The sequence below is a fragment of the Gigantopelta aegis genome, chromosome 4 (genome assembly GCF_016097555.1).
Source record: "Gigantopelta aegis isolate Gae_Host chromosome 4, Gae_host_genome, whole genome shotgun sequence".
Lineage (NCBI taxonomy): Eukaryota > Metazoa > Mollusca > Gastropoda > Neomphalida > Peltospiridae > Gigantopelta > Gigantopelta aegis.
This window is the reverse complement of record NC_054702.1, coordinates 13,416,909-13,442,765: the sequence shown is the minus strand read 5'-3', so window position 1 is coordinate 13,442,765 and position 25,857 is coordinate 13,416,909. Positions and strand designations below refer to the sequence as shown.

Here is a 25,857-nt window from a genome sequence, read left to right as displayed (position 1 = left end):
TTAAGTAATAAAACGGTTAAACGTGATGGCTATTATATATAACGGGCGCAGCCATTTTGTACCATCCCTCTAGCAAACTGGTGGTTACGTAATACTGAAGAAACAAAACATACCTGATTTTTGCGGATGCATCGCAATGTTCTGTAATAATATCTATCCCAGTAACACAGCAATGTGTATATGTGGTTTATTTTTCAATACAAAATAAACCACCATTGTCAACGTGTTGAAATAACTGGATTATATTTTGTATATAAATTAACCCACGTACTGAAATAATAGTCAGTGTTTTCTTGCTTAATTGGTATTTTCTTTCCGTGGCCTGTACCTGTGGTTCTTGATTGGCAGATGTATATTTAGACGGCCCCTAGACACTGTGTCTAGACACACTAAAAAGACGTGCCTCTTTTATTAAGATCACAGGGTATTGTGTGATAACCTCAAATTGTAATGGACTTTACCAGCTTTATTACTGTAAGTAATTCTGTAAAACCCTTGATTAAGTAGACTTTCCCATCTAAAATCACAAAACTGACCAATTACATAGTCCCAGAGAAAAGAAAAATATCACTTGGGTATCGTGAGTGGTCGTTTTTGCTCGAACGTATCCTACAAATAGGCCTAATAATATGCATTTTTTCTTTGGATTTTTTAAAAGAAAAAAATACTATAACTCCATTTCGTTATATTGATGCAAATTGAAATATATTTAGTTAAATAGTTTATTATACTATCAAGTCATTTATGTTGTTTTACAAGTCAGGTTGATGAAAGCGAAGCGCCTTGTCGTAAATTTGAGCATTCGTTTACACTGTGTATAATAGAGAAGTTGGATCTAAGCTGACGTCACTTCGCCCCAAGCTATACCACCGGATGTCACAAAAACGAAACAAAATGGCTGCCCCCAGTTAGCAGGAATAATCACGTTTTTTTTATTAATTCTAAAATTATGCGTTTTTCATTTATTAAAGTGTCAGTATGTGTTGGTGGTCCGGGTATGCATCTTTCCAACACATAAGGCTCTTGTTGGAGTTAGTCTACCTTTAATGTCGATTAATATAAGTCACAATTTTCTGTTTAGCAAGTCTGTCTTTAACATCTAACAAGAGATCAGAGTCACGAAGAGAACACCATGCGTAGTCCGGGGTCAACACATCCAGCAGGTTGCCAGACTTGGAGGTGACGGTCACAAGTATTGTCAAACACATTCCATCATGTTTTCCTTTTGGAATACCACAATGTTCCACGGACAGAAGGCCACAGACATCTGGCACACAGTCGGAGAGGCCTACTTGACCAAAGGCAATCTGAAGAGGAAAACAAAATTATAAATTATAACTGAAATATTGCCAACAACACAGCCAACTCAGAGATGCTCACTGGCCAACACTGGAAAACACAGAAGATGTTTTTTATGGAGACCAGGAATCCCTCCGTGTCACTGTGATATTCATCCTGGCAGCAAACATCTCCTTGTGATATCATTACAAGAAGGAACGAAAAGAAGAAAAAGACTGAAATGTTTAGCATGACAAAGTCTGATGAAAATTCAGAAATGGTTCAAGGGTGTGCACCCCTTTCCTCGAACTTGAAAATGACCCCCAAATTCTTTATTAAAGGAATGTACATAATCAGTTTATGTTTTTCATGTCAAGCATGGGGGTGGGCTTACTAATGTGATATGATGAGCGATATTGGGATAGACTGCTATATTTTGTAGTTATATTGCATGTTACTGATTTTGGGACTTGACAGGTACCCTTTTGTTAATGGAGGGGAAGAGGGGAGGATGGGGGTTAAAATTCTCCTGCTGAAGCCTAAATACCATTCTTAAGATACATGGTAGATCATAAAGAAGATAATAATAAAAGAAACGTTACCTTAAATATACGGAAAATACAGACATCTGAAGAGAAATCTCTTGGAGCTATGCTAGCACATGGAAAATGGACATTGCCTCCCTTGTTCACTAAAATATTCAGCTTTCTGTGTAAAAAAAAAAGAGGAAGAAAACTATATGTACCACTATTGTAACCTAGTCCAGTTATAATAAAATGTGAGGCTAATCATTACTTGCAATATAATACCTATTTAATGAATATTACTTACAAATTGAATATTCAGATACATTTCAGAACATTGCTACTTGCTAAAATTGATAATGCAAGCAAAAGTTGAATGAATAACAAAGTATTAGTGTGTCTGTGAAGTAATAATGGAATATAGATATATATAACCTACAGGTTACCAGGTCTGTATTTTGTCGTAACCTGTACATGGCTTACCAGACACATGGCTTATTTCGATGCCTGATAACCAGAATCAGGAACTTTAGCATAAATAGATAAATAAAGATCTTTCAAAATTACAGCACACTGAAAAGATTTAAACAACAAGTTACCCATCGGATGCTGTGTGAACTATGACACATCTCATTATCATATGGTCATGTGACTGAATGGCTGGCATCAAGTCTAAGGGTCGTTCATCTGGCGCCAACTGTCTGTGACGGATACCAATGTCTATCAGGTGGACAATATCAAAACACCTGGAAAATAACAATCTCTATCAGGTGGACAATATCAAAACACCTGGAAAATAACAATCTCTATCAGGCGGACAATATCAAAAGTACTGGAAAATAACAATAATCATCGCTCTGTATAGATGTGCTATGCAAGATACAGACATTTTTTGTCTCCATAAAGTGTGTATTATCCAGAGTTGGGTAGGGTGATGTTGGGATGTATTTAAAAAAAAAACCCCGAGAACCAAACCAAAAAGTATGGGGTTTTATGGACCCAATGAGGTGAAATGTTTTTCTCACTTTGCTCTACAGGTTGGGGAGAATAGAGAACCCCTGGCATCCACATTAGCTGGAGAATACATAATATGGTGAAACAAGAAACCACAGAATTAAATGATTTGCATACTATGAACTTATTCGATGTTGATGACAGTTGCGTCCATAGATGGTCATCTCAATGGATGTTAAAAACTTGATAAAAAAAACCCAACTTAAAAACAAAATCAATTAAAATGTTAATTTAATTAATTTTTAAATATGTTTTTACATGCATCATGATGTACGTCCATAGATGCAACTACACATCAAGTTTAATGATTCAAGACTTCAAATTTGTGAGACAAAACTTTGACGTTAACCTTTAATGCAAAAGTTGATGCTAATGCCACCACCTTCTTCAGAAAAGTAATACCTATATCTTGTCTTTTTAATTCGTAAAGGCAACACAATATAATGTCCATATACCAACCCACTTATAAACTGGTGAATCTATTTATAATAGACACATTTTAATAATTGTTTTTACAGGCAAGCTTAACAAGTAATCACGTGACTCACCGAAGAGGAAGTTGTCTTAGCCTGACCTCGTGAGGATTCACCCATTTAGCCTGAATCGATTCCGCATCTTGTTCACTTTCCGTCTTCAACTTACCTCCTGCAATATAACAATTTAAAACACTGTTTGATGAAATGCAAATGCAACAGAAAGGAATATTTTCTTGAGACACTCTAAAAGTCTGTTAGTGTTGTTTAACAACACAACTAGTGCACATTGATTAATTAATCATTGGCTATTGGATGTCAAACATATCTTAATTCTGACACGTAGTCATCAAGAGGAAACCTGCTACATTTTTCCTATTGCAGCAAGGGATTTTTTATATGAACTTTCCCACAGACGAGAAAAGCACATATCATGGCCTTTTACCAGTTGTGATTCACTGGTTGGAATGAGAAAAAAACAATCAGTTGAATGGATCCACTGAGGTGGTTTGATCCTGCAACACTAGCACTTCAAGCGAGCACTCAACCAACTGAGCTAAATCCTGCCCCTAGAAACTCTAAAACTACTTTTATCATCAAACAACTGGAATGGCTGTAATTGATTTGTTTTCGAAAATTATTACAGTACTGTTATTACACACCAGGGTCCATATATGCATGTTGACCGGATAGGGCCCTTATCTGTGTGTAACATATATCAAACTAGCCAGTGCACCACAACTGGTATATCAAAGGCCTTCGTATGTGCTATATCCTGTCTGTGGGCATCTTCATAAATCAAGGCTAATATTCGTTCCTTGTATTCAGCCTTGATACATGTAGTCAAGATTACTGATATCCACTACTAGCGCCCTCTATTGGAAGAAAATGTGTAACGCCAATTATGTCCCTTACACGATGACATCGCTGACCAATCACAGCATCGGAAACATGTGACAATCTTGAAAGCAATATAAAAAATTAACCGCCTGACGCTGACGCTGCCATCTTTGTTTACAATAACAAGGGAATCTATAAGGAGCGTTGCGATTCGTTGCAATCAGATCTCATCGCATCCAATGAAATTTAAGCATTTTGTAGCATGATTTCTTGACGACATGTATCAAGGCTGAATACGAGGAACGAATATTAGCCTTGATTTATGAAGATGGTCTGTGGGATGATGCATATAAAAGATCACATGCTACTAATGGAAAAATGTAGTGGGTTTTCTCTCTAAACCAAATGTTTGACATCCAATAGCTGATAATAAATCAATTTGCTCTAGTGGTGTCATTAAACAAAACAAACCTTAACTTTTCACTTCTATGTAACTGAAATGCTGATACAGGAGTTATCAGGGTTTAAATTTACCATGCATATCATGCATATGGGCCCAGAATTACAGTATATAAAGAAACATTTGTGAGGAGATAACTGTTGAAATAAAGTAAAACAGTGTTATGTTGGTGTTTCTGTGCCCATCTCACCAGTGACCTTCCCGGTGAAGGTAAATCTATACCAGTGTCCCCCTCCAAACTCCACCGACAGCAGGGTTGACGGTTCACACTCCAGTCCCGCCTCTTCTTTCACTTCTCGTATCACAGCATCCTGTAACACATAAATAACATGCTCATTAGAAGTGAAATGGATCAAATGGATGATTTATGAAAAAGGTTAGTTTTGTTTAAGGACATTACTACAGCACTTTGATTTATTAATCATTGGCTATTGGCTGTCAAACATTTGGTAATTTTCACATTCAGTTTAAGTATGCACCACTTTTCCATTAGTAGCAAGGGATCTTTTTATATGCACCATCCAATGGACAGGATAGCACATACCACAGCCTTTGATACACCAGTCTTGGTACACTTGGTAGAATGAGAAATGTAGCCCAATGGGCACACAGATGGGGACATAGCACATCAGGAGAGAGTTTTACCACTCAGCTATGTCCAGCAATGATTTATGAAACGAAGAAAACCCAGATTGTTTATCAATAGCTCCAGAGGAAAGAAGGGGTAGTCATATGACTGTAACAATTTAAGTGGTAGAAGTGGAACTTGTAGAAAGATTGGAAAGTTACAGCATTTCAGTTGGCTATGGGATGTCCATGGGTATGTGTGTGTGTGTGTGTGTGTGTGAGAGGAAAGCTTTTAGTGAGAGGTCAATATGAGAAAAAACAGAATGAAATCTGCATATCATGACATGTTTTTGTTATAAAACACCACTATCACTATTTATTTTAAGGATAAAAAATACATTCTTTAAATCTTTTAGCAATCCAGGAACATGCACTAAGTGAAAATGTAAAAAATTATAAAAAAAAGTTTGATGAAAAGATAACAAACCTGTATTGTTATTTTACTTTATGACCATTTACATGTTATTACACAGAGCCCTGGGCCCATGCTTATAAAACCATTTTTAGGCCCCGTATCCATAGACTGTTCCCTTGTGACGTTGTGACCTTGTGACCTGGCCTCGTATACTCTGTCTCCATAGCATGTTCCCTGTGGCTTGTGCACTACTGATTTATTCTACTTATCAACACGTGATTATCTTATAAAACAAATGTTGAACAGAATGGAAATCAAGGAAATCACAAAAGCTTTTAATGCAAAAATTATTTTGTTTACGATTGTCATGGTAATCCTTATTTTTAGGGTCCCACAGCAGCTCATGTCCTGTCACCTCCTCAATAAATTCAGCTTCACTCATATTGAGAATAGCTTCACAAGACTATCAACACCAAAGTGGCTTGTATGCTCTTGTGGCGTATGAAAAAGAATGAACATTTTCATTCCTTGTGTTCCCAGTCAGTAGGTCACACGTGACGTGCACAAGGCCACATGTTCCCCGGGATCAACCTATGGGAACGGCCAATAAGCAAAACAAAGGTTCATTATCTATATGGCGCGTCACAAGGTCCCAAGCGAATACGGAACAAGGGAACAGTCTATGGATACGGGGCCTTAGAGTCCAGACTCCATCTCTAATGATGTCACACATGTGGTAGATGGTTTATTATGGGGGAGTGTTATGTATGTACATAGTTTTATGTTTAATGTTTTATGTAATAGGTTGGCCGCAACTAAAGTATAATGTAAATTTAGAAAATACGATCTGTTGATTGCACTATCGGGTACAAAATCGATATACAGCATACAGCATAGATAACACTAACTGCACGAACACGTAGCACTGCAGCTTATTGCACACGCACGATTTGTCCGTCATGTAACTACATAAATAGACAGTGTGTTGGGGAAACGTTATCACTTATTACTGGGTGTTGTCGGATCGGGATGTCGTCAGGTTAGTGAGTTTTTATTTAATAGTAATTTTATATTTTATGGTAAGGAGTTCTTGTATAATATATTTATATTTAGTATTGGTATGAACGTATTAACGTTTACTGTAGATTATCTTTAACGATCAACTAAAACAGGGTTATAATTACTATTTATGGTATGCGCTATTTTCATTGTTTACCTGTATGTATTTTAATAACATTTTGGGGGCTTTATATTATTAGGAAATGTGTTTTCATTTAGACGACATTAAATTATGGTGGTTTGAATTACCATGGTTTTGTAACGTATTGTAGTATGGTTTTGATATTTTATTTTAAGATATGTAATTTTTATATGCAGGTGAAAGGATATTGATAGACGGAATGGACAGTTTTACCTGTTGGAAGCCCAGGTCCATATACCTGGTAGGTAAAACCCACATTATAACCAAGATTATTATAAAGGATATATGTATGTTCTATCATGGATGTTATATTGTGTATGCCATTATATATGTATACATGTGTTGGTATATATTAATATATATAATGTATATTGGTATGTACTAATGTAATAGGTATGACATATTATATATGTGAGATAAGATTATGTACTATGAAATGTTAAACTTTTGAAAATGTAATTATGTTAATATTTCTGTAACTAATATTTATATATTTTATATTTATAGGGCTTTTATTTTTATGATGTTGAACTTCGAACCTATGAATAAACGCATCAAGAACGACTACCGTGTTTGTTGGTGCTATTACACACACATACAATTTGTATGGAATTGTCAAGACGTTACTGTCTCAGACTCTATTAGAATCTCGAGTCTAGACTCTAAAAGTTTTATAAGCACCAGGCCACAATTAGTGTAGTATTAATTTTAATGGAAGGAAAAGCGAAACACATATTCCAAAACTTAGGAGAAGAAACCTGTAACACGACACTGCATAGTTTTCTTTTCATTAAGATTAAATTAACTAGATAAAAATTAAACATGGAAAAATGCAATATATGTAGGATTAGAGTTTAGTTTGCATTTAAGTATGGTTTGAATGAGTCAAGGGGTGGGGTGTGTGTGTCAACTTTAGACCTTACAATGGAACAAATTTACATGATTCTGATAATTTTATTTCTTCAAACATCCCACACCCTACAGACATGTATAATATAAATATAACAGCCCTTCTATATTATGTTAATAATAGTAGTATGTTTAACAGATTCTCTCGACAGTGTTTATGCTAATATACCTTGAAGTTTTCATCCGGCTCCACGCGTCCTGCTGGCAGGTACCACTCCCCGTAGCAAGACCTCTTTGACTCCTGTATCATCAACACTTCATCCTTCTCATTAAACAGTACCCCAGCAACAATGTAGCAGAGGTTAAACTTTGTTATCAGTTTAATTGACTCTGAATAGAAAGTATACATTTTGTCTATGGTTATTTATTCACAAAGAGCCAAATTTATGAAGTCTGTTTTTCTTAAATACAGGCTTTGTAAATTCGGTCATGTGCGTTTAACAATAATTAATTTAATCAATGATTGATAAGATGCATTCTTATTACAGACTGGGCTGATCCAGGGATACTGTATATTATATGCAACACAGGAGTTTATATTTCAAAATCTTGAGTAAATCGGCGCATGTTAGTTTTACCCAGAAAAATTATTGTCAGTCAGGCCTAAGAAATGGAAAAGCTTTTCAAAGTTAAAAATCAAATTAATATAACCCCTGTAATTACTGACACCAGTTTTGGTTAACTTTACAGGAAGGCCCTGGGTCCACCTAGAACCTGGGCAAAACACTGAGTCAACAACCAAACCTGCTTGTTCGCTGACTGCATCAACACCGACAATTGGCACAGACTGTCCACACAATAGGCGCTTCATGGAGGCTTCAAGGCTCCACACCCACTCTGTTGACTCCATTATAATTTATTTTTGTCTCTGAAACAAAAAGAAGTCATTTTGTTTTCTTTTTGTATTAAACATGGTTCTGAAGTATCATAAACAAACATTTATTTCCTTCCTACAATGTTCATTCTTGTTATTATATGTTATCACATGCATTTAAATGCAGAGCATATCAGAACTAACATGAATGAACTTACCTGTATTACATGTAAATGAAACTGAATATTATTACACATATTTAAAAATAGACCATATCTAATGTGAATAATAACATTATTATGTTATTACATATTTTAAAAATAGAATATAGCAATCAGTAATGTGAATGAAAAACAACCCATATGTAATTTACTACAAGTTAATGATTTCTGAGCCGACTGATTTGTAAATTGCACACACAAATTGCATTTCTTTGTTATTTCCAAATCATTTGCCAGAAAAAATCTCCAATAATTAAAACCATTGAAAGTACTTACTGTTAAAAAGAAAGAAGTTTTTTTTTTTTTTTTTTACAAAACGTTCTACTATAATAAAATATATGAAAAGTAAACCAATAATTAGTACAATGATTGAAATATACAAAACTCACAAAAGACTGGGTATAAAAATTTCGTTTAACGGCAAATTATTTTACAAGAACATAAGTATTATTCTGATTATGTTCTAATATTTTAATGTCGTTATATCTTCCATAATTTACAAATAGTATTTCATTTTAAAGTCTAACTGCTGTCATTAACAACGGTAAATCGTTCATTTTATATAGCATCTTTTCATTAAAGTTAAACAAGTCTTCTGAAGTCCTGTCATTGCGAAATAACAAGAGTACTCTTCCCTTGATAATCGGAAGACCTCGGCTGATTCCGGACTTCGAAATGCACAAAGATTGCAATATTTTTTTAATTTAATATATATGACCCTTGAAAATTAAAATGTCTGCGCAGTTTGTAATAAGTTTAATTTAATTAAGTTTAATGTACGATAATGTACTACAAGGTACAATCCAAAAATAGGAGTTTGAAAAGAATATGTACGTATACCCTACTCAGTACTGAGCAGTATAGAACTTTTGCGCTGTCAGTATTCCATTTACATTATTTAAGTGAAAAGGGAGACATATAATTCTAATAATAATTTTATATTCATAATTACATTACTAGATATTGTCATACTTAATGAACAGTTAGTTCAGTCCTAAAAATTTTGTTTGTTTAATAAAATTTTTACAAATCGACAGTAAAAGAATCACGAAAACGTGTGCCTGCAATTCGGAAAAGTATTGGTTCTCAAATTTTACGTACCCAGTTGTCAAAACAAACCCAAACAAGCACGTGTGAGGGAAATCGAGTTTCAGGAAGCCTAGAAGGGTCTCTCTTTTAATTAAAGGTATTATATAATAAATTGGAGGAATATTGATCTCAATGTTTTGTCATAATAATGTATGCAGAAAACCCTTTCTAAAAAGGACGTCAAAAAGACCAAGTAAAACGCCCGGTATAAAGGGTGTCCGGTTTGGAGAGGTTCTGGTTTTTTAAAAGATTTTAAAGTGGACCATAAAAAGCGGTAGGGGTAAGAACGCCATACAGGCTTCTGTGTGTGTTCAGGGTTTGGGGGTCGAACCCCTTCATCTTATTCTGTGGTGGTTGCAGGATACACAAAACTTTAACTTCACTTTTACCAATTGTTGGCGCAGTCAACAGGTCAAGACAGACGGCCAGATGGAAATTGTCATTCTACTGACTCACATTATGCTTTGAATGTGAGCCAAAACATGTGATTTGTAAAATTAATTCTGAATTTTAATTTTAATTTGATTTAATTTTCTGGCTATTTTCAGGATTTATTGATGTGCATCAGTTTGTGATTCCAGATGTGACTGGTGTGTCATGTATGCTAAATACAAGAAAGATCTAACAGACAAAACATCCTTGGAGGTAATTAAACTACAAAACACAAATTATGGAAATAATTATGGCAGATCTAGAAAATAATAAGGGGGGGGGGGGGGGGGGGGATTGGATGAGATGGAGTGAACTGGCGGGGGCTGAGCCATGATGAAGGTTCCAGAGGCAAAGCCCCCTAAAGTTTCGGCATTCTGGACATTTTAGAGCCTTATTTCACTGAGTTCTGAGGATCTAATTCCTAATTAATAATTCCATAAAGTTGATAAACTTTTTTCCGTTTTCCTGATTCACACCAAAATTATAGAAAACGATTTAATTTTGTCCTTATTGATGCAAGCCATACTCGATACAGTTGTACACCTGATTGACAACAGGCATACTATTATATATATGAACTTGCCTGTGAGGAAATCTTGCATAAATAGACTGGCAGGTGCGCTCTCATCAGTGAAACTGATAACATTATGCTTACGGTAAAGATAACATTAAATATCACAGATGCAAACGTAATATTTTGTCTGTGGTGTCCTGTTTAATATATTTTGCTAAAAATGGCAAATGTCGATCAGTACTGCGACTGCGATTAATTTCATAAAAATTCATTAAATATGATTGGAATGAACATTAAAAAAAAATTGCCCAGGAAGGGAGGGGGTGGCTAGCTACCCTATTCACCCCCATGGATCTGCCACTGTAATTATTATCATTCTGAAATTTGGGCAAATGATTAGGGACCATGGATCCGTAAAGTACGTATGCCCAGAGAGAGAACGGTTTGGGCCTGTTTTCAAGCCTAGCTCCTAATTGTATCCAATGTACTTTTCAACGTGGATGATCAGTGTACTCCTGTACATGGTTGTGGTGATGGTGGTGGTGGTGGTGGTGGGTTAATGATTAAATGTACAAAAGGTATACATGGGGGGGGGGTGTAAAACAAAAGTCCATTATTGCATGTTCTTTATGGATGTCTTATGTAATTTATTATATTTTTTTTTTAAAGCAGTAATACTATAGGATCTCAAAATTGTTAAGAATTGTAAACAATAACAAATGTTATACATGTATATACAGTTAATAGCAAATGTCAGCTGTGTGATTGTTATTACCCTGGACAAACTGAAGTTCAGTGTTCTTAATAATACAATTATGTATTACATAGTAGGTTTTCTTGTGGTAAAATTACAGGAACTAGTTGTACAAAGCATAGTTAAAATAACCTTTGGCTGGTTTCCACGTTATGTGTTCAGTTGTTATTTGTATTGATTGAGTCCTTGGTTTTGAACTTTCTGTTTACCACTGGTTAAGCTAACTGATATTTGAATCACTGGTCCCAGGCATTACACACTTTATCCAAATGAAACAAATTCAAATCATACATCAGACATTGAAAGATTTATGCTATTTCAGGCGTGTATCCAGATGTGTCGAGGGGGTCCAGACCCCACCTGCTCAGGACAAATTTTTTTTGCCCCCACTTATTTTAATTAATGAATAGGCACTCTTAAATATTTTTCATTTAAGTAGTTGCATAATTAGTTGCAAAAATTTCTGGATCTGAGCCTGTATTTTAATATGTTTTTTTTAAATTTTCACAAACACTTGATGCGTTTGGCAATAATTAGTACCTGGCTACAGGGTCATATGTAATTAATAATAATGGTGGGTGTGGCAGGAGCAGTGGCAGTAAAAGAAACCCAATTCATGGCACAGAAATATAGAGGGTCTTTTCCAGCTAGACATAAAGGGGACTTCTAAACTAAATGGACCCCTTTTCTTATTTCTTTGTAAGCAGGGCAGTTTTCCCTGCAAGTATGGTCTGAGTTAGCCAATGGATGTGAACATTGTAATGCTAATGTAATGTGAAAGGTATATTGTCTTAAGTTCATGTTTGAACATATTCCCTCAGTAAATTAAGTGTTGTTTATCAGTTGATTTTAAGAGACACAGTACATCACTCCTGTAATGACTCAATGAACAAGAATACCCTTGTAAAAATGTTTTATCTGTTATTTGTAGTGGAGACAAACAGAATGTGGGATACAAGGACATTAGTTGGCTACTATCATTCAGTTAGGTCAAGTAGGTTGTAAATCACCAACCAGAGCTACTGTACATACCACATACAGTACAGGCCAGTACGCTTGGGGGTGTTTGTGTGTACGATGGGTGCGTATGCACCACAAAACATTACCAAAGGTCCACCTATTTTCTATAAAAATTGGATAACATTATGTAAATTTATGTGTTTTTTTGTGGTTTTTTGCACGTTGATTCTTATCGAGTCTTGGCTATTGTTTTTTTGTGTTTTTGTGTGTGTGGTTTTTTTTGTGATGATAGGTGTATTTATTACATAATGGTAAAGTATCTTCTTCTTTTTTTCTTCTTTTTTTTCTTTTTCTTTTTTCCTTTTTTTTTTTTAGTCTTAACCATTGTTGGTCCCATCACAAGGAATTTGCACCCATCCCCCTTTAAAAATTCTTCATACAGGCCTGCATTACACAAAGATTAATTTAAAGTAATTCTAGATCAATATCTCTCTATTTTTTTAATATTTTCCTCCAAATGTTTTAGTTTTTTTTACTTCATCTTAAAAAACTTAATAAATTTAAGACATTGCAAGTTATATGAACTTGAGACTACATGTACAGTTTGATAGGTCAGCACATACCAGACTCAAAAGTGGAAAATGAAATACATGGATGTTTAACAACAACCCGGCACAAACATAAATCTCGGCTATTGGGTGTCGGTCAACGGAAAAATATACAGTTTAGTGGTCAACAAGACATAGTTCCTTGCTTATAAAGTCTTAAAGTCTAAACTTGAATCTTTAATCATATCACATGCATACAATTTGTATGGCATTGCAATGATGTTAAAGTCTCAGACTAGTGGAGTCTTATGTCTAGACTCAAAAGGTTTTATTTTAACTGGAACTGTAGAGTGCTCGCCAGAGGTCATTGGGTCATATGAGTGAACCGCTATGCTGGACCCATTGCTTTTTTGGGATCCCAACTAGTGCCCATGATTAGTACATATTAGTGTATATTAAAAGCCATGGTATATTTGTTGTCCTTGTTGCTTTTTGACCTTTATCATGCCTGTTGAAATTTGTATGCAGTAATAAGTAATTAATGTACTAATTTTAATTTAAAGTTTTCAGGTTTACATTTTCGGGTTTTACTGTCGAGTATACTTTTGATTAACACTCTAATAATCAATCTGCAGTACACAGAGATGAAATGCATAACTGAAGGTATAATTTCTTTACCTTAGGCCTAAAACCAAATTTATGTGTGTTTCTGGGAACCCAACCTTACGTAGACAAAACAGGCCAACCCTAATTTGTTTCCAAATGTAATTTCTTTTTTTAATTAATATGTATGTTAAAAGAGGATACACATAACATTATATCTGGACCTGTGTGGAGTGAAGGTAGTAAAATGAACCCACCCAAATCACCATAAGTTTGTTCAGAACATTACCAGAAAAACTAAATACATGTATGTTGTTTAGTCCTTAACTGTTATCATATATTTTTCTACAGCCGAGTGGTCATGGACAGGCAGGGCCTTGTCATCGTAATGACGTCAGTGATGATGTTAAGAAGGTTGTCACAGACTGCTGGGTGGAGGTTGGTCGTCAGATGAAACAGCATGATGAGCTCCGCCCACAACCTGTCACTCACAATCTGCCCGCCCCCGGAGGATGGAAGAGTGTGCACCTCTTCGTGTCATCAACATTCACTGACTTCTTCAGTGAGAGGGAGATTCTTGTCAAAAAGGTATGCATTTTGGTTTATACATATATAGGAATTTAATCAGCACTACTTCATTATTAACATGTTGGCAGAAATTACGTTTGTTGTTGAAAAATGTAATAATGGCTTTAATTTTGTTAGAATTATTTTATTATTATTCTGCTCTCTTTTTTTTCTTTTTTTGTATTCTTATCATGTCTTCACCTCATCTGGCAGCTTCTCCTGTCTTTCAACTTCCTTTGTTGTACAGTCTCCACATCCCAATCCTTGTCTCTCCAACCATTATGGGACTTGTCTTATGCTGCCTTACGTTTTAAGTTTCATACAATGTTGTATGACAGGTGTTTCCTGAGCTTCGTGAATGGTGCAGTGAAAGACGAGTGAAACTGATCGAGGTGGATTTACGATGGGGAATCCCATCTGATTCTACATCAGGGGAGACAATCGCCATCTGCTTGGAAGAGCTGGACAACTGTCATGCATCCAGTGAAGGTGAACCATTCTTTCTCAACATGCTCGGAGAAAGGTAATTTATATATGTATGTGATAATACAAACGCATCATAACTTAATCTACCTGCAAACTACTTGTAGACAGTTTAATCAACACCAATGGTTGATTCAGAGGATCCATTATGGTATTACTATACCAAATAAAATCCCATCGGCGACCATGTTAACGTTTGTGTTTAAAAACACTATATGCAATATATCAACCAAACTGTGACCCATAAATATCAGTACTACAACCCCTACCTCAAAATATTAACTGAAAAAAAATGGTACCTTTCATGGCTCATTTTCGGTTTAACCAGATGTTTTCACAACACCCTTAGTTTTGTAAAAAATTTGGGTACTTTTGTTTTATTGCATACATTTTTAGCCCAGATGAAACTATATTTTTTTTTGACAACCAACACACTCACATTTATAACGAATCACAGGAGTTGTGGTGTTAACTTCTCTATCAAAAGTTTGGTGCACCTCGAAGTTTGACCCAGCCGGAAGTTATTTGGTTTAGTGCTACCTTATGTGATGGGATGGGAAAAGAAAAAACAAGGGGGGGATAAGTAATTTTTTATGGTTCATCATGCCAATGTTTGTTAATGTAGATATACTCTCAAATACATTGTGGGCTTCTATAATTTTAAGCTTTTATTTTTGGAGGAATTTATTTTTTGAGTGGTTATTATTTTTTAGGGTGGGGGTGGATAGGTGGGGAACGTAAGCATTAAAGAAAGAAAAGAAGACATGTTCGGTTATTTGGTTTCTATCAAACAATCAGCTTGATACTTAGTCTAAGAAACATGTAGCTGCCATAGGCTACTCCTACTGAATAGCAGCAATGGATCCAATAGATAGGACAGCACATACCATGATCTTTGATGTACAGTGGTTTGATTTGAGGGGAAAACCTCAACAGATCCACCTCAAGTGATTACTTTGGTAATGAGTTATACATTGTCTGCCCGAATCTAGTATTGATATGTGTTTGTGTGTATGCTTGCATGGGTGCAGGGCATAGACCCTGAATATTTTCCGTAAAGATATCATTTAAATTTTAAAAAAACAATCTTATCTATTTTTCCAATCAATACCCCATGACTAATACACCACAGGCTGTTGTATGTGCTGTTTTGTCTGTGTCAAAGTACATACAAAATATCCTTTGCTCTTAAAGGTTGCAGTTTTCCTCTGAAGACTACATGTCAGAATTTAAAAAATGTCAGGATAGAAGTAGCCAATCACGAGCGTAGGAAGGTGCCAAAAAGTGGGGGGCCACACTTTTATATTTACACACTTTTACACTATTATAAAGCAAATATAAAGCAAAATATCTGAAAAGTGTGGGGCATATGCACCCCCCCCCCCCCCCCCCCCCCCACTTCCTACGCCAGTGCCAATGATTAATTAATCAATTGATGTGCTCTAATGGGTGGGATGGTGTATATAAAAGATCCCTTGCTGATAATTGAAAAGAGTAGCCCATGAAGTGGCGACAGCGGGTTTCCTCTCTCGATATCTGTGTGGTCCTTAACCATATGTCCGACGCCATATAACCATAAATAAAATGTGATGAGTGCGTAGTTAAATAAAACATTTCTTTCTTTTTGCTCTAATGGAGTCATTAAACAAAACAAACTTTAACTTTCATTTACAAGATCAGCCTTATTATGAATGTTGTGGTGCTGTTTATTGTTCTGTTTAGATATGGCTGGATGCCTGACAAAAATGTGGTTCCATTAGAAGTGCAGAAGAAGTACAGCTGGATTCTGGGCTCCTCCATTACGTTCATGGAAATAATGCATGGAGCTTTGAGGTAAGTTGTGTCATGGAGACTTGATTACCAGCAGGTGATTGTGGTATTCCTAAAGGGGCTCTATCCTATGAAATACTGTATTTTATTACATACCTATTCAATCTTACTATAGTGATAAAGACATTTTCAAACCGTGTAATAAATTTATTTTGTATTACACATATGTGCAATCAGTACCGAAACTTTTAAATGGGGAATTCTCTTTTTATTTTTACTGCAGTTAGCACCTTTTATTTACTGATGTCATGTATGATTTGCAAATTATGTCACATCGTATTTGAAACATTACACAAGGCTGCTGCAGAGAATGATTCTTAACGATAAGCAAATCCATGAAATGAGTTTTGATCATAGATTTAACAAAGTGTTGTTATGACATTAAATTAAAAACTGTTTTTGTAAAATATAAAAGAAGGTATGTAATAAATACAGAACTTCACATACGTTGTTTTCGCTTCCTATTTATTGCACTCGTTTATTTTGCAAAATAACATACCACGAGACCGCGTAGCATATTCTTGTGCAAAATAAACTTGTGCAATAAACAAAAAGTGAAAACAACGTATGTGAAGTTCTGTATATGTACCTCTGGCTGAAATTTCAAGTGTATTGCTTATAGTGCTAATTTCTGTACATTCAGTATGTTCCAATTTGTTGTAATGTTTGTAAAAGCTTGATAGTGAAATAATTTATGTCACTCGCTAAAGCTTGTGGAAAATATTTCCTTAGTTTATCATTCGCTAAAATTCATGAAAATTATTTCATTCAGGACATAAACAGTAATATTTGTCTATTTTCAGCTATATATTTTATTATGATTTATTGATAGATAACTGGAATATTCTCCTGTTTCCCATATTGTAACAAAAATACACCTGTATAATCCAAGATCTATGCTATATCCAAAAAGTAAAAGATTCTGTACTATACTATATTTCAGATCCCGGAATCGGAATGCAGTATTCTTTTTCCGAGATCCTTCATTCTTGTCAGATCTTCCTGACGAATACCATCCGAAGTTTGAAGATGTAGATTCATTATGTAGAGAACACCTCCGTGTAAGAATATTTCTAGTTGTACTGGTGTGTGTTGCGTTTGTTTTAAGTAGAGAACACCTCCGTGTAAGAATATTTCTAGTTGTACTGGTGTGTGTTGTGTTTGTGTTAAGTAGAGAACACCTCCGTGTAAGAATATTTCTAGTTGTACTGGTGTGTGTTGTGTTTGTGTTAAGTAGAGAACACCTCTGTGTAAAAATATTTCTAGTTTTACTGCTGTGTGTTGTGTTTGTGTTAAGTAGGGAACACCTCTGTGTAAGAATATTTCTAGTTGTACTGGTGTGTGTTGTGTTTGTGTTAAAGGAATGCTAAAGCAAGGCTTTTGGACTGGTGTGCATATTCAACGATACATAATGCACATTATTGCTTAATATCAGCAAGTATAATCATATAGTTAATTAATAAAACGGTTAAATGTGACGGCTATTATATATAACGGGCGCAGCCATTTTGTACCATCCCAGTGAATACGCCCTCTGGCGAGCTGGTGGTTATGTAATACCTAACGTGTCACATCAGGAATTAGTCTTCGAACTGAAGAAACAAAACATACCTGATTTTTGCGGATGCATCGCAATATTCTGTAATAATATCCATCCCAGTAACACAGCAACGTGTATATGTGGCTTATTTTTCAATACAAAATAAACCACCATTGTCAAAGTGTTGAAATAACTGCATTATATTTTGTATATAAATTAACCCACGTACTGAAATAATAGTCGGAGTGTTTTCTTGCTTAATTGGTCTTTTCTTTCAGTGGCCTGTACCTATGGTTCTTGATTGGCTGGTGTATATTTAGACGGTCCCTAGACACTGTGTCTAGATACACTAAACAGATGTCCCTCTTTTATGAAGATCACAGGGTATTGTGTGATAACCTCAAATCATAATGGACTTTACCAGCTTTATTACTGTAAGTAATTCTGTAAAACCCTTGATTAAGAAGACTTTCCCATCTAAAATTACAAAACTGACCAATTACGTAGTCCCAAAGAAAAGATAATTATCACTTGGGTATCGTGAGTGGTCGTTTTTGCTCAAATGTATCCTACCAATAGGCCTAATGATATGCATTTTTTTCTTTGGATTTAAAAAAAAACCCATTTCGTTATATTGATGCAAATTGAAATATATTTAGTTAAATAGTTTATTATACTATCAAGTCATTTATGTTGTTTTACAAGTCAGGTTGATGAAAGCGAAGCGCCTTGTCGTAAATTAGAGCATTTGTTTACACTGTGCATAATAGAGAAGTTGGACCTGAGCTGATGTCATTTCGCCCCAAGCTATACCACCGGACGTCACAAAAACTAAACAAAGTGGCTGCCCCCAGTTAGCAGGAATAATCACGTTTTTTTATTAATTCTAAAATTACGCTTTTTTCATTTGTTAAAGTGTCAGTATGTGTCGGTGGTCCGGGTATGCATCTTTCCAACATACCTTGGGGCGAAGTGACGTCAGCTCCTGACCATCTTCTGTATGTACAGTGTAAACAAAAGCAGTAATTTTTGACAAGGCGCTTTTCTTTGATCAATCTGACTTGTAAAACAGCATAAATGACATAATAATATAATAAACTATTTAACTAAATATATTTCAAGTTGCATTAACGGAACAAAATGGGGTTATAGTATTTTTCTCTGTTTAATAATCCAAAGGAAAAATGTACACTATTAGGCCTATTGATATGCTACGTTGGAGCCAAAACGACAACCCACGATACCCAAGTGATGATTTTCTTTTCTTTGGGACTACGTGATTGGTCAGTTCTGTGGTTTTAGATGGAAAAGTCTACTTAATCAATAGTTTTACAGAACTATTTACAGTAATAAACCATGTCCATTACAATTTTAGGTGCGACAGGTAATATTCCACAATACCTGTATGTATTTTTGTGTCTAGACAGCGTCAATTAATTGGCTCGTCTGGTTACCAATCAAATACACACCTGCCAATCAGGAATTACGGGTAGAAGCAACTAACAGCATAGACCAATTAACTAAGAAAACACTCCGTGTATCATTTCAGTACGTAGGTTAATGCATGGGCAAAACATTGTTAATTGTTTCGACTTGTTGTGTAGCCACTTTAACAATGGTATTTTATTTTGTATTAAAAACAAATATATATAGCGCTGGATATACTTATTGCTGGCTTACTGTGATGTGTATTATTACAGAACATTGCAATGTATGACTATTTATCATCCCACAAAAACCAGGTAGATTGTGTTTCTCTAGTTCTAAGGCTCATTCCTGCCGTTACGCGTTAAGTATTACGTAACCACCAGCTCGCCAGAGGGCATACTCACTGAGATGGTACAAAATGGTTGCGCCCGTTATATATAACAGCCGTCACATTTAACCGTTTTATTAATTAACTATACGATTATACGTGTTGATATTAAGCAATAATGTGCATTATATATTGTTGAATATGCATACCAGGCCAAATGCCTTAATTGTCCTCTCCTTTAAAATAATTTAGTTTTAGCCAATTTTTTTTTAATATGTAGAGTATCTATGCCACATTTTATTAGCTAGATCTACTGAATGTTGTAGTCACTTTGTATGAAAATGAACAGTTGGCTAATTTAGCAATGGGCAGGGTGAACCCAGCTGGTAAACACACACTTCTAAACCACATGTACATTATATTTAAAGGGACAAACCCTAGGTTTTAAACACTACAGCATATTTATCACTATTAGAGCCGTCTATGATCACTGAAATAAAACATTACTTATATTTTATTCTTTGGATTATCAATTTTCATAGAACCGAAGTGTTTCTGGTCATCCTGGTGTTTGTAGTACCAATTTTTTTTTAAACACACACATGCGTCTGAGAAGTAGCAGTTTATTGATTCGAGTTCTAGTCTTATTTTTAAGGATATATCATGTTTTAATGTTACAGATCCTTCTTTCACTCTATTGTAACTTTATCCAAATGAGTTACAGGTTTGTAAATTAACTAAACTTAGTGTCCACTTTTTACGGGTTAAAACTAGGGTCTGCACCTTTAAGTCGGCACCTATAGATCTGTTTGAATTCAACTCATCAGAAACCATGTGTGGGTCGCCTGTTTTAATTCAACTCATCAGAAACCATGTGTGGGTCGCCTGTTTTAATTCAACTCATCAGAAACCATGTGTGGGTCGCCTGTTTTAATTCAACTCATCAGAAACCATGTGTGGGTCGCCTGTTTTAATTCAACTCATCAGAAACCATGTGTGGGTCGCCTGTTTTAATTCAACTCATCAGAAACCATGTGTGGGTCGCCTGTTTTAATTCAACTCATCAGAAACCATGTGTGGGTCGCCTGTTTTAATTCAACTCATCAGAAACCATGTGTGGGTCGCCTGTTTTAATTCAACTCATCAGAAACCATGTGTGGGTCGCCTGTTTTAATTCAACTCATCAGAAACCATGTGTGGGTCGCCTGTTTTAATTCAACTCATCAGAAACCATGTGTGGGTCGCCTGTTTTAATTCAACTCATCAGAAACCATGTGTGGGTCGCCTGTTTTAATTCAACTCATCAGAAACCATGTGTGGGTCGCCTGTTTTAATTCAACTCATCAGAAACCATGTGTGGGTCGCCTGTTTTAATTCAACTCATCAGAAACCATGTGTGGGTCGCCTGTTTTAATTCAACTCATCAGAAACCATGTGTGGGTCGCCTGTTTTAATTCAACTCATCAGAAACCATGTGTGGGTCGCCTGTTTTAATTCAACTCATCAGAAACCATGTGTGGGTCGCCTGTTTTAATTCAACTCATCAGAAACCATGTGTGGGTTGCCTGTTTTAATTCAACTCATCAGAAACCATGTGTGGGTTGCCTGTTTTAATTCAACTCATCAGAAACCATGTGTGGGTCGCCTGTTTTAATTCAACTCATCAGAAACCATGTGTGGGTTGCCTGTTTTAATTCAACTCATCAGAAACCATGTGTGGGTCGCCTGTTTTAATTCAACTCATCAGAAACCATGTGTGGGTCACCTGCCTGTGTTTGTTTTACAATTATACATCTTACAAACCTGCTTCCTAATTGTTTAATTTTAATCCTTTCCTGTTTTACAGGTTTTAAAGTCAAAGTTAAAGGAGATTTTCCCGGCCAACACATTTGATTATACAGCTACCTATGGTGGTATAGATGCCTCTACAGGTCGAAATATGGTAATTGTTCAATATTTTCTAAATAAGACACAATCACCAAATAAATAGATCTGTTTGGCCTATTGGTTATGCATCCAAAACCAGCTCCTACCCAGAATGAGTTTTATCAGTTCAGTGGAGAACTCTTAAAGCCACTACACCAACTTCTCTTCATAGGTGTACAAGATGAGAGTGTGTGTGTGTCAAGGAGAGGAAGCCAATTGATCTCACCCCCCCCCCCCCCCCCCCCCCCCACACCCCATACCCCCTCCAGTGCTGGAGCAAGTCTTTGAATTCAGGCAAAAACTATGGGAGACATTTGGGCAAAATGAGTTTGCCTGAAACCTCTTTGCCATATGTTTCCATCGTTCTACTAATAATATTAGTTGTAATTTATATAACAATGTGTAGTGGTTCATTTGCGATCCTATATTATAGCTGTTTGGTAGTAATGATACTTATGAACAAATGTTATTAACCAGATTTAAGCATTTTTATTTAATTCGGGCAAAGATCAGCCTGCCCCCCCCCCCCCCTCCAAAAAAAAGAAGAAAAAAAGGGATCTCATATGCCTGTGCTTCTCTCGCATTATCAACTAACTGTTAACCCTTGTCCTAAACAAACAGCCCAGATAGTTGAGGTGTGTGCCCAGGACATCATGCTTGAATCTGTAAGCATAAAAATCAATAAATTAAATTATTATAAAGGCATTATGCCATTCATCAAGAAGATCTAGACATATATAGATCTGTACCTTTTGATGATTGCTGTTTTTGTAGGTGCAGATCACAGATCTTGACGATTTTGCCAACAAGTGTTTGGCATTCTTCAAAACAGCAATAGAGAAAAAATATCCTGACCAGCAGGATATTACAAACTATAAAGAAACAGATCAGGGTATGTAATACAGGTAGTTGTCCATCTCAAGCAGCCAGCTGGCTGAGACTCTTAAACAGACACCTCACTTTAACAGTCATTTCACTTAACGGCCATCTGTCTTGAAATTCATATACAGCAACCTGAGTTTACCAGTCACCTGTCTCAACCTGCCATCTGTGGAAGAATTTTAACAGGCACCTGTCTTAATCAGCCATCTGTCTAAAACAGCCACCTGAGTTTTAACAGCCACCAGTTTGAAACTCTTATTGGCAAATCTGTTTTAAACAGCCACCTAGTTCTAACAGTAGTTCACGACTTTTAACATAATCCTGTCTCAAACAGTCACTTGTCTTATAGCATCATATGACTTCCTATCTTAGGCAATCCTGTCTGTGGGACGGGGCATATAAAAGATCACTTGCTGCTAATAGAAAAATAGTAGCCTATGAAGTGGCGACAGCGGGTTTCCTCTCTCAATATCTGTGTGGTCCTTAAAATATGTTTGACACCATATAGCCGTAAATAAAATGTATTAAGTACATCGTTAAATAAAACATTTCCTTCCTTCCTTCATATCTTAGGTAAGCACCTCCCAAATGCAGCCTTCTGTCTTAAAAACAGTCATCTGTCTCACACATCCATATGTCTTGACCAGCTACTTGTCTTACTTTTCTTGTATAACTTATCATAATACTGATACAGTTGTGGCATTTGGATGAATCATTTGTAATAGAACAAAACAAAAACCATTTGGTAGAGGTTTTTATTTGACAGTTGTTTTTGTTATTTGTTACAGAGAAAGAGCTACAGACGATATTTATCACACAGAAGGCTGACCTCGTGATTGGTCGGGATGATGATATACAGGTCTTGATGAACTACATAACAGGAGCTGACTCGGACAAGCTTGATAAAATAGGTAATAAGAATATTTCTCTCATCCTCAGCTATATAGGACAGAGTTATCCTATGAAATAAAGCTATGTAAGAAATTTCTATCCTACATGGGTATCACGCACACTCCTTTAATATGACATCATATTAATGTGAGATGGTGACGTGAGGTCATTAGACACAGTTTCTAAATTAATATTTTGTTACTAAAACCTTCATTATGAAAACTATCTTGTTAAATTTGTAGTGTTAAATTTTATTTAACACATGAAACAAACACAATAAATATGATAGTGTAGTTTATTTATAATAAAATTGGCAAATAAAAGTTACTTGTTCAGCCATCTTTGTCTGTCTGTGTAAAATAATGGTTTATTTACCGAATGAATGAGTGAAAAGCCTCATCCCAGGTTGAAATTTTCACCACCTCGGGTGTACTTTTTCTATCCCACATGACCACATATGATGAAGTCTTATAGTCAGTCACTGTTTAAAGAAATCAGCCATTTTTACAGTTAAGGAAGTCTACATAATAAGATAGCATTTTGTATGTGTAATAGTTATTGTAATTGGACAATTGTTAGGAGGCATTGAATGTAACAGGCATTGTAATAAACATAGTGTTCAATAACCCATGTACTGGTTACCACAAGATACGGATCTGGTAACCTATAGGTTGCAACACATTAGTCACGTTTACAGTTCCTGTTATTACTACTATAAACCTGTCCATAGACCCACTTATACTTTGTTCTTACTGTGTTCTTCATTCACAACACTATTCTTGAATGTGCATCTTGTATTTGAAGTACAAACAATTGTTCAAACTTTAGGTGATGTTACTATTATTTAATAAAGTATTTTTCTCAACATGTTTTGACATGTGGTAACCTCCCGATAGCCTGAACAACTACTCTCGACTTATTTCAATGCCTGAATGCCTATTATATATTTTGCTTTTTTGTTTTTAAGTCCTCTACCGGTCCAGCTGGAAGGGACTATAGGTTTTGACTATGACTGACGATCCGTCTTTCTGTCCATCTGTCTCACATATAGTTTTCTGGACTGTTTTTTCACAGTGCCTCAAGATATTGAGCTGACATTTTCATGAAGGTTTATCATAGAGTTACAGATCACGTTTGTCTTTCCTGCATGAGCATTTACCCATTTGTGACAGAGTTATGGCCCTTGAACTTAGGAGATTTGTTGAGTTTGGTAGCTGACGTGTTGTTTTAGCAGGACTCTTAAAATGGTTGTTAAAATTTGTATTTGTTTAAAACTGGTGGAGAATACATGTCCTCTAGATGTTTTAAATAAAGTCTCTCGTTGTTTATTTCAGCCAAAGCAGAGACAACAATAAGTAAGTATAGTAATTATTTGAAACATTTTCCACAAAAGTTTACATATATTTCATTCCAGTGTTAACAAGATGCAGATATTATTATTGCATGAATATGAGTGCCATATGATATTTATGAAACAGGTTTGGAAATTATTTTATTCACCAAGTGAGAAGGAAGAGAATGAAACAATCCCCAAAAAGAGTTCCATGAATTTTGTATGGCACTAATACAAGTGTTAAAATGTATTTATTAAACATAAACTATAATCTATAACAACATTAAGTATAACTGTGTTCCCTACATAATAATATCACTCTTCAAAGTCACTTACAAAGATGTTAAAATACTGCAATAATATTAAATACTGTACCATACATAGTAAATAGTTCCTATTTATTAAAATAATAAAATAACATAAATTCAGCAACCATTTATTTATAATATGATAATTATGTAGCCATTTATTGTTTACAAATGTGGGTAATAAAGGCATCTATGTTATTTGGTTATGAAACTAAACAATTTCAGCATATTTCATTTAATATTTCTAAAGATAATTTTAGCTTTATTTAACTTTGAAATTATTATTATTTGTTTGTGTGTTATTGATCGAACATTGTTGACTGTGTGCAGGAGAGAAAGGCCAAGCCTGGGAGCTGTGTGATGATGATAATCTTGTTTGTGTGGTGGAGGGTCGAAGTGGATGGGGAAAAACATCTCTCCTGTCTCGCTTTGTCATTGAAACCAACACAGTAAGTTTGTAGTCTCTATCAACAAAGAGTTCAAATCTCAAGTGTACATTGTTGTTAAACCATTACATGAATACAGGGTTTCATCACTGATGTTGTTAGACTCATTTTTGGCAACATTCACCACAGACGGTTCTGTTTTTCATTTTCAGTTGTGAAGACAAAATTTCAAGATTGAATGTAAACCTTCCCCGATTTTTCTATTTAATGGGTGGTTTTAAAGTTAAATTGAAAATTTCCAATTTTATATTAAAAAAATTAACACTAAATTTTCCAAAG

The 25,857-nt window shown here is 35.4% G+C and overlaps 2 protein-coding genes across 2 annotated transcripts in view; one reads left to right on the top strand and one right to left on the bottom strand.

Annotated features, from left to right (window-relative positions):
• Positions 1-721: 721 nt before the first annotated feature.
• Positions 722-9,318, bottom strand: LOC121372150 (8-oxo-dGDP phosphatase NUDT18-like). Its single transcript, XM_041498421.1, has 8 exons — positions 9,106-9,318; positions 8,426-8,549; positions 7,851-8,011; positions 4,780-4,900; positions 3,365-3,461; positions 2,402-2,548; positions 1,881-1,986; positions 722-1,307 (listed from the first exon to the last, which is right to left on the bottom strand). Exons 2-8 carry the CDS (start codon positions 8,529-8,531, stop codon positions 1,044-1,046), a joined length of 1,002 nt encoding a protein of 333 aa, XP_041354355.1. The 5' UTR covers positions 8,532-8,549; positions 9,106-9,318; the 3' UTR covers positions 722-1,043.
• A 512-nt stretch (positions 9,319-9,830) lies between these two features.
• LOC121372673 (TPR repeat-containing protein DDB_G0287407-like) overlaps positions 9,831-25,857 on the top strand; it is a 31,667-nt gene continuing 15,640 nt past the window's right edge. Inside the window, exons 1-11 of the mRNA XM_041499119.1 lie at positions 9,831-9,902; positions 10,354-10,450; positions 13,968-14,204; positions 14,522-14,706; positions 16,389-16,499; positions 17,440-17,557; positions 21,639-21,734; positions 22,493-22,610; positions 23,389-23,511; positions 24,826-24,846; positions 25,463-25,581. Coding sequence (XP_041355053.1) covers positions 10,403-10,450; positions 13,968-14,204; positions 14,522-14,706; positions 16,389-16,499; positions 17,440-17,557; positions 21,639-21,734; positions 22,493-22,610; positions 23,389-23,511; positions 24,826-24,846; positions 25,463-25,581 — 1,176 coding nt within the window. The 5' untranslated portion in view covers positions 9,831-9,902; positions 10,354-10,402. The remainder of the gene's footprint in view (positions 9,903-10,353; positions 10,451-13,967; positions 14,205-14,521; positions 14,707-16,388; positions 16,500-17,439; positions 17,558-21,638; positions 21,735-22,492; positions 22,611-23,388; positions 23,512-24,825; positions 24,847-25,462; positions 25,582-25,857) is intronic.

Bases quoted from the DNA above. Each gene is read 5' to 3' on its own strand.
- LOC121372150 (XM_041498421.1), bottom strand. From the start codon at position 8,531: ATGGAGTCAACAGAGTGGGTGTGGAGCCTTGAAGCCTCCATGAAGCGC. The intron at 3,462-4,779 runs GTGAGATGGGCA...GTTATATTGCAG, and splicing joins CTTCACCGGGAAGGTCACTG to GAGGTAAGTTGAAGACGGAA. The intron at 2,549-3,364 runs GTGAGTCACGTG...GTTATTTTCCAG, and splicing joins CTAAGACAACTTCCTCTTCG to GTGTTTTGATATTGTCCACC.